At 35.0% G+C, this 11,636-nt stretch overlaps 1 protein-coding gene across 1 annotated transcript; it reads right to left on the reverse strand.

The window, feature by feature from the left end:
- Nucleotides 1-370: 370 nt before the first annotated feature.
- Nucleotides 371-4,908, reverse strand: cthrc1a (collagen triple helix repeat containing 1a). Its single transcript, XM_065282332.1, has 4 exons — nucleotides 4,720-4,908; nucleotides 2,866-3,084; nucleotides 2,006-2,222; nucleotides 371-843 (listed from the first exon to the last, which is right to left on the reverse strand). Exons 1-4 carry the CDS (start codon nucleotides 4,819-4,821, stop codon nucleotides 701-703), a joined length of 681 nt encoding a protein of 226 aa, XP_065138404.1. The 5' UTR covers nucleotides 4,822-4,908; the 3' UTR covers nucleotides 371-700.
- Nucleotides 4,909-11,636: the final 6,728 nt, after the last annotated feature.

Below are 11,636 nucleotides of genomic sequence, written 5' to 3' on the forward strand. Positions count from 1 at the left end.
CAATATAAAAGGAATACATGTTTAACATAAGTTTTTTTTGTGAAATATTTCACTTAAAAAGTGCTTGTGCAACAGTATCTATTGTTATAAAAGTCCACATTTTCAATATTATCCAATGCCAAGGTATTCATAAAGCAGGCTATATGTTTCGGAGTACTTTTTGGGTCTTATCCCTAACGTCTGATTCATCTGCACTACATCTGCAAATGTACTTCAGTAGCACAGCAGACATTCCAACCCTTAGTCATGCTACACACTTCATTTCACAGCTTTTTCCATCTACACCCAGTTTTATGATGTGGTACCTTTAGACATTTTGCCATTTTCATCAGCTTTTAAAAGCATTTAATAATTTAATTAACATTCAACGTTTTACAAACTTCAAAATTGTTTTATTTTTGGAAAACATAAGTGTACTAAAACTGTCAGGAATATTTTAACAAAACAGGTACAAAAGCAGTGTACAGTATGTTATATAAAAATCAAATGGATAAAAAACTTGTACTTGTCTGTGCACAAAAGGCAGAGTCTGCAGTTACTACCAAATCCATGATATTTTTGAACTCCCCTCACAAAACAATTCTGTGGAAGTACCATGGTACAGTGATTGTATGAAATGATAATACCATGGTACTGGTTGATTACCAAATTCATATACCAAGGTAGTTAGTTTTTATAAAGGTCTACTTTTTTGTCATGCTCATTTTGGAAGCTCTTCAATGATCACCCTGGATACTGAGTTCCATCCTGTAGATGCGTCACCGCGAGGGTAATCTGCACACGTGCCCACCCAAATACCAACGTCCACCAGACCAGCCTGAATCCCCTCACAGAGTCCTTCAACTGATGGACACAATACATAGAAAGCTGGCATTACTATCAAATATTATTCATATTTATTTTTTTATAGTGACAATCACATCAAATAATACAAATCTAACCACATTTTAACCTGTTACACACTGTATGGTAAATTAAAACGGATTCTTTTTCAAACTTTCGACTGCGATAAGAGAAATTAAACACATGCGGATGTGGAAATAATTTTTTCAACTTCTATGTAAAATCTGTACTTCATTTAACATTGTGTTATGTCCTAAACAACAAAGCTCTATGAAGCTGTAAGTGTATAAAGGCTGAGATGTGAGAAACCACAGTGGATCCTTAAATTCCTTTGGTCTCTGTGTAATTGCAGCATAGATGATATGAAAACAGAACTCATGGGAATCCAATGGACAAAGATATCATCTGAGATTGCACGCATCTTTCCTTTCATTCGGTTAAATATATAGTGCGCAAAGCTGATAAAGTTTATGATTAGAAAAGTATGCCGTCTTATAAACGGTTCATTTTATTCATTCATATGTGAATACATTTATGTAAATGTATATTTGAATGCTAACCCCTACTGTTATTAAGAGTTGCAATAACAATAATTCATCTCCAAGATGAGAGCACATTTGCTGTATATTATACTTTGTAAGCCACAAAGCCATAGATATGAACAACTACTTTATTACTGCAGTGTGTATAGTTTACGTATGCAGACATACATTTGAAATTAAAGTTTATAAAAGAAGCTTTTTAAAGCACTATGATAGCAGATACATATATACATTCATTCATTTGAAGCACAAACTAGACTTAAACATGAGGACAAAGGTTAAGGTTCACGACTTCATTCTCAGAAAAAAATGTCAAAATCTGTACCCCAGCTGTACATATTAGTACCTCCGATGTACATATTGGTACCAAATGTATACATATAGGTACATAAGGGTACATTTTAGGTCCTTTTTAAAGTGACAGCTGGGGTAGATACGCATGTTGACCATTTTCTGTGTAGGTTATGTTATTTTGATGACTTTTTTACAATATTGCAAATGCTTAATTACAAATTACCGATTAATACTATATATATGTTAGAATACAGAAAAACAATATGTACCGGTAATGTAAATTAATACTATATAGTCTATTATAACATCTAGTTTATAAATGGTACCTGTGGATGTTCTGTGGATGTTAATGGTGGAGTTGAGCTCAGGGCTGCCCTGGTCCAGATAAATGATGGACTCTATGGGTAACGGTCCAGCGCATTCTGCCCCATTAAAGGTGAAGTACCAGCGCTGACAGCAGGCCGTTTTACATTTGAGTCTGAGAGATCCACTGAACAGCACACGCAGGGCACTGTCTGAATGCTTCTTAGTGAACGTGCACGCCTGCCACACAAGCATCATGTCAATGAATTCATGAGCCAATGACGGAAAGTCTAAACACTTAATTTGGAAAACCAAACTGCTACAAAACCATTAAGTAAATCAGTGTAGCCCAGTTGTGTTTCTAAACTTTCTAAAAAGTGAGTTCACCCAAAACTGAAAATTCAGAAATGTGGCGTGTAGTACAAAATAAAATGTGGCGATTTTTTAAGTGGATAAAAAATGAGAACTATATTGTATGGTGGAAGAACACTAAGTTTGCAGCCCTTCCCAACACTCTCATCACACTCATTTTTTATCGGCTCAAAAAATCGCCACGTTTTATTGTGTGCCACCATACTTACTTGTGTAATTACTCATGTAACAGTCTTTAAATAGGTAAAACATGGAATCGTTTGGTAGCTTTTAAATTCGTCCCTGTTTGGATCCTAAGGAATGAATAGGGCTAGGCTAAATGCTAACGCATTTACGATGCGCTTTACAAAGATGAAGTGCACGAATTGAAAAAGATAGGTATGTATTAATTTGTCTTAGTTGAGGTAAGAACATAGTAAAATATTGAAAAACAGTGGTGTTTTCCTTTAAAGGCCATCACACTCATACATGAACAATATGGGTAGCACATATGAAAATGTGTAATACTTACAGCTATTTTGCCGAGATCAATACCATAGTTAAGAGCGTTCCAAGCACACTGTTTGAAGTTGGGTTTCCAGGGTTCCTCAAACTTCTCTGTCACACACTCTCCTTTCTCTCCTTTAAGTCCATCTCTCCCAGGGATTCCTGGTGTGCCTGGAATGCCATTTACCCCTGGATTACCATCTCTGCCCTGCACTCCAGATGGCCCCTGAAGGCATGTTTGATACTGATGACAAAAACAACAATAAATGAAAATGACTACACCAAGAACCAGTTGACAGACTTTTTTGCCTTTTTAAAGAAATTGCTTCTGATTCACTTTGATGAATAGGCTGCTGTGGGTGAGAGGGGATCGTGACATTGTTCTGTGAGAAAAACACATTTGTGCAAAAAAAAAAAAAAAAACAATCCCCTGACCACACCCTACTGAAAAATCCAGCTAAGACCAGCATAAACTGACAGCTGGTTTTAGCTGGTTTAAGGTGGCAGTGACTGGCTTAAGCAGTGACCAGCTAAGTTCAACTTAAAAAGTGACCAAAACACAGCTAAAACCAGCTTGCAACACCAGCTAAAACCAAGCTTATGCTGAATCTCTTTTTTATTGATACGTGAATAAAAATATTGCTGTCTTAAAAAAAAACTACATAAAAATGAACATTTATTATGCAATCCAATATGCAAATAGAATTGGGTCAGAATCTTTGAGGTTGCATCCTGAAGCTGTTTTGGGGTTTTTCTATCATGACGGTTCTCCTTTATTCACAGAGCAAGCTCATCTTTCATAGTTTTATGAAATCATACCCATATGTGTAGATGTCAGTGGGACATAAAAACAAAATGAGGTTTGGTGCTGTGGTTTACCTAAGAAACATGTGGAGTTGAATTCTTTGGTTATTACTCACTTGTAAAAGCTTTCCCATAGGCTGCCTTGCTGAACTGAATAAAATCTATACTGAAAAATCCAGCTAAAACCAACCTAAGCTGGTGAGCTGGTTTTAGTTGGTCTCTCAGCTTGGTTTTGCTGGTGAAGCGAGTTGGTCTAGCTGTGTTTTGGTCACTTTTTAAGCTGGTCTAGCTGACCCACCATCTTTGCCAGGCTGGGATAACCAGCTTTAACCATCTACCAGCTTATGCCTGTCTTAGTAGGGATGAAAATTACTGTACAGTATTCAACATACTTGGAGTTTTATCAGTATTAATATATCAGCACTTTCTTTTGGTCGACTTTGGGCAAAGAAGTCCAAATCATTTTCAATCAGTTTGAATGAACCGACTGAATAAAGGCCGATTTATTAAACAGTGTCAAAAGAAGTTAGAATAAGTGAGTGTACATAACTTATCTTAAAAAGCAAGACAAAATGAATAACGTATGGCTAGCATTTCGATTAAGCTACATGTGTGTGTCAAATGCTGCTTTGAAGTGCTGCTCTGCGAATCAATTCGACTGAATCATTACAACGAATCAAAATAACGATTCGTTCTTAAGAGATCAGAACACTGCTATTGTTACACTATAAACAGTTTAACGGGCTCCTTAAGTTAAACAAAACTTTTACAAGTCAAAATGCAAACAATAATCTAAAATATCCTGCTTTATTATGAGCTCTTTTGTGTATAAATTAGATTTTTTTTCTTGATTAACCTTTTTTCTAAGTAAACTTTTCTTTTTCAATCAAACTTAAATTAAACAGAACAAATCAATGCACCTTCCAAACTCCAGGAAAATAAGAAAGCCTCTTCTTTAACCCACGTGAAACTGAAACACACTTTATAAATGCCAGGTTGTGTCAGATCTGGTCTTTTTTAATCAGTAATGAGTTTAGCTTTTCATGCCTTTAAAACATATTTGAATTCATCTCACCTGGTCAGACTGCCGGGACTTTCGCTCCCGAACTTTTTCTGTAACACAGAAGGGTAAAGTTATCCAAAAACAGATGATAACCCGAGCCAGTAGAGTACCCATTACTGCTGATCTCTGGAGCTTTACAGTGTTTGTACAGTATGTGCCCGCCGGTCTGATCTTGCAGAGCCGACCAACTCATCACGGTTTCTTATGAGACAAAGATTTTCGTCCACCAGTGGGCGACATGCGACCGACAAAGCTAGATTTTCCATAAATGCCCATTTTGTAGATAAATAGACAATACTTGTATTGCTTACCTATAAACTTTCTCAGAAAGGTTTCATAATATACAAAGGTAAATTCGTTGTAAATTATAAAACAGAAGCATTGCCAGTCATCACAAACGTCTGTGATTGGTTTACCCTGAGAAAAGATACAAATATAACGTGATGACGCAATCAGCTTAACTGAAGTGCATCAAAAATGGACAAAAACTTCCAACTTAATCATTGATTGAACTATGTGTGATTTATTCTGTTATTTTTCTAATTGTAAATCAAATATAGAATATAAAGGAAATGTATGTATTTTATTGGCAAAATATTATATTCATAAATATTAATTTTCCTTAACAGTTCCCTAATTAAACAATTGTCTTTGTGACCTTAATTATTTAATTGTAACACTAACAAATATTAATAATCCAAAAAGTGTCAAATTTGTGAATTTGTATAATGATTTAATGAATTACATAGGTCAATTATTACCTCTGTATTTTATTTTTATTTTTTCTTTGTTTTCAAATGGCTGCCTTTCTTCCCTGCTTTATACTTATTGTATTTATGTCATACAAGATTATTTTATACAGTATCGATATTCTTGTTTTATACTTGCAATAAAAAAAGACAAACACTTTAATAGGATTACATTTATTACTTATACATTTTTTAACTTAAAAAACATTAATTTGAATAACTTTTTAAAGTTTTAATAAATAAAAATTTAAAAATATGATCTTTTCATGTAGCTTTGAAATTCACATTCTGCTCAGACTAGCCAATTTTTCAATAATGTAATACTATTATTTTTCCTCTTCTGTTTTATATTATGTTCTAAGAGCTTAAACAAAGTGTAATGGAATTCAATGGAACATTAAATTGCATTTTATATTACAAACTAGGCAGGTCCTTTAAAAAATGTGACTGTGTTGTTAAATTCAGACTTTGAAGTTTGTCAACTTTTTGTATCACTTTTTGAAAAGGCTTTGAAAAGCCACCAACACATAATTGTGAAAAATAATTTTGTCTCTGTTGTGGGAGTGACATTTGTAGACTTTTTGTATGCTTCCTCCAATATTTCTTCTAACTTCATAGTTATATTAGCTGTGAGTAGTTCCTGAACAAGCAGGCTTTTCATTCTGTCAGGGGCTGTGTGTTTCTTTTACCTCTCTTGATCTGGAGCCACCACAAAGACAGGGACTGTAGAGAGACTCAAACCACAGCGGAGGCATTTCCCTGTCAACATACACCTAACCCCCATACCACATGTCCAACTCACACCATATGCAATACCTAAACTCAGGAAATAGCTAACGTTTACCTCCAAAGAAGTTCCATATCAAGTCTAACTTTTATTTTAATAGTCAGCAGTTATATTATCTGCAAAACTGTAAAGGTATTTATGAAAGTATGTCTAGCTTGTAATTTTTAGATTTATGACAGCGATTGTTTCAATTTCAGCTATCTGCATGACACAGTTAAAGGACCAGTAGATGGCAGAAGCGTTTTATTACAAAGGTTCTGATGTTTCAATAACAAGCACGCACGCACGCACGCACGCACGCACGCACGCACACACACACATCTGGTATCGACTATTTGGAACACTGATGATTGGCTTTTTCCTCAGCATTTTTCCCACCATTACAATGAACTGACATACAGTAACTATAGTTATTTGAAAAAAAAAAAAAACACTACAAACTGAACTTTGGTGCATAACAACCATCCACAACATCATATTAACCAAATAGTAAAGAATATCCTAGCAACATGAAAATATTACTTAGTACACCATAGCAAGCCCACCATCATGTGATGACTTTTGCACAGCACCACTCACATGTAAACTAGTGCAAATCTATTGAATGAAGCACAAAACCTGCTAGTTCATATTTTGTGGTGCACCCTATTGTGTCAATCTTGCCAGCTCTGGGTGAACCTCTTCTGTAAACCGAATGACTCATGGTGGTGGTGAAAGAGTGGCAAGCTATTGATCAAGAAAAGTAAAAGCAGTCGATTGTTCCTACACGACAAGCTTCACACTTTGCATATAAATCACAGTTCCCAAAGACACCCGGCTTGTTAGTCCTATTATGACCAAATACAGGCGCCTTAAACTCTCTCTGGGACACTCTGTGAGTTTAGGGAGGGAATGCACAACAGGAATATTTATCCAGAAAAGACTAAGTAGTTTTATTTAGCTTTCGCTGTGAAAGAAGCTTGCTTATTCAACGAGCAAATAGAATTAGCAGGAAAACAAAGGAAGGGCTATTAAATGCGGCATCGCTCTTGGTGGTATATTGTTTTTTTTTTTGTCATTAATGAGATCAATACTATAGAGTCTGCTGCATTCCACTGCAGAAAATAAACCCATTCTAATTAATAATAAGTTCTGCTTTAATTGCATTATGTGTGTTAAGAGACCCATTTTGTGAAATGTTAGTCTACTGCAAATGTCATTTAATGGTAGCTATTTAATTGTGTTCTGCTTGATGGCAAAAAAAGGGAAAGTGACTTGCCGTAGGAAACTCCACACCATCATAATAGGGTGCTGTGTGCAGTTATCAGGGTGTTTGCTAAGGTGTGTGGCTTTTAGCATGTTGCTATGCAGTACAGTGAGGTGGTTGCCTCTTATTATTCTGGTTCAGTTGATCAAAACGTAAGTCTATTGGATTTTTTCAAGCACAGTTCATCAGTCCAGCTGCTTTAATAATAGCTCGCTTCAACATGCTACAAAATTTAAAGTGCACCTATTTCATTTCTAAAAAACAACATTATTTTGTGTATTTGGTATAATACAATGTGTTTGTGTGGTTTATGCTTCAAAAAACACATAATTTTCCACATACTGTACATTTTTGTACATCTAGTATTCACTCTCTTCCTGAAACGCACAGATTTTGTACAAAACTCATTGATATAAAAAGCTCTGTGTCCCTGATTGGCCAGCTAATCTGTACGTTGTGATTGGTCTGAATATCTATGACGTCAGCCGGAAATGTGACGCTCCTTACTATGTTTTAAAGATTTGCTCACAATGCAATGCTAACAGGAGTTAACTTACAGGCTGTGACTCCGGAGCGGGAGAAATTACGATAATGTCTGTCTTTACTACATCACCAATCCCAGGAAGTAAACTGTTGCCTACAATCCGTGTGTTTCTTGTAGTCCAAGAAAAGAGATTTATGTTGGAGACGATAACTCGCATAATTGTTTACTTTGGGGTTTGTACCTTTTGCACATCGTTAACATACTAATACACACATACACACCAAAGGAAATGTAAAAACGTGAATCGGACCATAGGTGCCCTTTAAGTTATTATTCATGACACAAACAGTTCACTGTAAAAAGAAATGAAGTTGTATGAAAGCTGCATGAAGTTTAAACCTTTAAACATCTTAATTATGCAAGTCAAATTCAACCTACCTTAAGTTTTGACATAACTTGAATTTGACACTTAAAATGAGTTGAATTTGTTTAACTTGATTTGTTAAGTTAAAGTAACATAACATATATGTTGATATTACAGTGTTCAAGATGACTTGAGATGAGTTGGATTATGAGTTGGATTGGTAAAACTAAAAAAAGTTTTTCAACTTTTCAAATTTCACTTTATTTAAAACATTTAAGTTGAATAAACATAATTTTTCAAGTGTTACCAATTGAAGTAATTTTTTAAGTTGATCCAACTTTTCACTTTTGTACAGAACATGATGAGACCACTTTGAAAAGACCATGGTTATACATTACATACAATACTGTACTGTGAAAGAAAACATAATAAAAAAGCTTGTCCAGGTGAGCTTCTTTAAAATATTGTTTGATTTCCATCAGAAGACACATAGCAATATTTGGTACATTGAAGTTGAGTCCATCAAAGTCATAAGCTGAATATAGTCACATTTTCTTTTACATAGGGTACCACTATATGAGACACATATTTCACATATATTCAATATTTAGATCTTCATACGTAGACAGTATGACTTTCCATCTCATCTTGTCATAGTGTCAACTCTGAATTATCATATTTATTAGTATTTGTGTATTAGTATTCATATCCTTAGCTAACTGTGTACGTCCTTGTCATTGCATTGTACCCATGCACTGACAAGCTGGCTTGGTAAGAAAGGATTTTCTAAGGAATGCAAATGCCTTGTTTACGGCAAACTGTCTGAGACATCTTGATCAGGATGTTTACAATATACTATACGTCAGTCATTAGAGAGGATAAATTGAGTCTGTTCTTTAAAACCAGTTCTGGTTGCTTCGGAAAATGTAATATAAGAATTTGTCTTTCCTTTGGGCGATGGAAGTAAGATCAACATCGCAATGACAAAATCTTTTAATGTTTAACCATTGACTGTTTTCTGTTTAGAAAGCACATTTGAAGAAATCTTCCAGTACAGTTTAACTACTGTGTGCTTAACATCATCTTGATTGTGAAGAAATGAAGAATGGCAACGTTTTATCATTTGCATGTAATTGCTGTCTATAAGTTTAAAAATAGAGATGTTTTTGTTGCAACATAATGTTGATGTTGGTTATTTTTCATAATTTCTCCCTTTTTGCAATGCTTTGAAATTCAATGGAAAGTTGGCAGATGCACAAATATAGCATTGTTATCGTTAGGGATTCACTGTGCCAGTTTATAGCGTCATTTATCTGCATGCGCTGTCTGCAATATTTTAACACTTGATTCACTAAAGGAATTATGCAAATCTGGTAATGGCTCAAACAGGGCCAAAAATCTGTGCTGGAAGCAGTTCGAAAGCATAATTCATCATATTGCAGACTGCTTCTTAGTTCGCAGTTGTGGAGGATTTAGCAGAATGATCTTTGCTTGGACTATACATACAAAATAACTTGTAGGCCTACAACAACGATCTAAGGACCTTAAACAGTTCCTGAAATAATCTGTATGCCTGCATGATTATCATGCAATTCTGCATTATTTGAATATGAATCGATGCATTAATGTTGCACCAAAATAAGAGATTTAAACTTAATCTATATTAAACCTAATCTATAGGCAGAGAGTTTATAATGGTTCAAACGTTGCTGGTATAGTTAGTGAATAATACATTGTTTTAAAAACCCTAGGAAACACTATTAAAGGTGTAATGTGTTTTAGCGTCATCTAGTGGTGAGATGGTGTGTATTGCAATCAATTTAAATTGCTCAATTTCAAAATGCATAGAAAAGCTATACGGTAGCTGCCACAGGACAAATATGACGGGCACTTCCATGTAAGGCGACCCGTCTAGATACAATCTGCTCATTCTAAGCAATACAGTTTACTATGTAAGGTCCTTATACACCAATTATAATATAGTTATGTATATTAAATTGCATTTCTGTCAAGAGATCCTTTTAAAAAGTTACACAATGCACCTTTAAGTGACAAAAACATGATTTGAATAGCTATCTCTAATTTCTTTAGACTTTTTTTAGATGTCAAATAATTTTTTTTAGCTCAAAATATAACATAGATAACATGATAAAATTGACACTTTGTAGGTGTGAGCAAAAATGTGCCATTTTGGGTGTGTCCTTATAAATGCAAATGAGTTGATCTCTGCACTAAATGGCAGTGCCGTGGTTGGATAGTGCAGATTAAGGGGCGGTATTATCCCCTTCTGACATCACAAAGGGAGTCACATTTCGATGACCTAGTTTTTCACATGCTTGCAGTGAAAGGTTTACCAAAACTAAGTTACTGGGTTGCTCTTTTTCACATTTTCTTTGTTGATAGAAGCCCTGAGGACCCAATTATAGCACTTAACTCTTTCCCCGCCATTGACGAGATATCTCGTCAATTAAGAGAAAACGCTTCCCCGCCAATGACGAGATTTTCTGTCTTTCCGCAATACCGCTATTATCCACCAGGTGGCGCACTTCCGAACTTTTTAAAACCGGAAGTATTGCCCTATGGCAAGCTGCTGCATGTCCGTGTCTGTTTTAAAGATCGCTCTGAATGGGATCTCTATGAAAAGTCCGTCATAAAAATGGAATTATCATTGCTTTTTGCTCAAAATATGGTATTTTTGCAAAAACCTACCCATATTCAAAAGCTGATTGCAAAAGAACCACTAAAGGTAGGATGAAACGGTTTTTTTTGTTTGAAAGCAGAGGGTCTGTTCTTTCATTTGGTATATTGTATGTTTATATATTTAAAGAAGAACATTTTCTGGAAGGCATTAAACTTTGGTGAAAATCATGAAAAACGCTGGCGCTGGCTGGCAACTTTTTTTAAAAACGCTGGCGGTGAAAGAGTTAAACATGAAAAGTCAGATTTTCATGATATATTCCCTTTAATAGATAACCTGCCAAAAATCTCTTAATTAGAAATATAAAATAATTAGGGCCGGGACTTTAACGCGTTAATTAAGATTAATTAATTACACAAAAAATAACGCGTTAAACATTTTAACGCATTTTAATCGCACTTATTAATAGAGTCATTCGTAAATGCTGCAGACCCTGTTTTAGTTGGAGAACTCCGGGGTTGTGATGCAGTGTAAATTAAAGTAGACGGAACCTAAACGAACAGCTGATTTTAACGTGACAACGCATCAATTTCAAAGTAAAAATGATTTATTCTGGTAAATGGAGGTTTGCAACGGAGGTTTTGCCCAATAAACATCTACC

The sequence above is a fragment of the Paramisgurnus dabryanus genome, chromosome 19 (assembly GCF_030506205.2).
Source record: "Paramisgurnus dabryanus chromosome 19, PD_genome_1.1, whole genome shotgun sequence".
Taxonomy (NCBI): Eukaryota; Metazoa; Chordata; class Actinopteri; order Cypriniformes; family Cobitidae; genus Paramisgurnus; species Paramisgurnus dabryanus.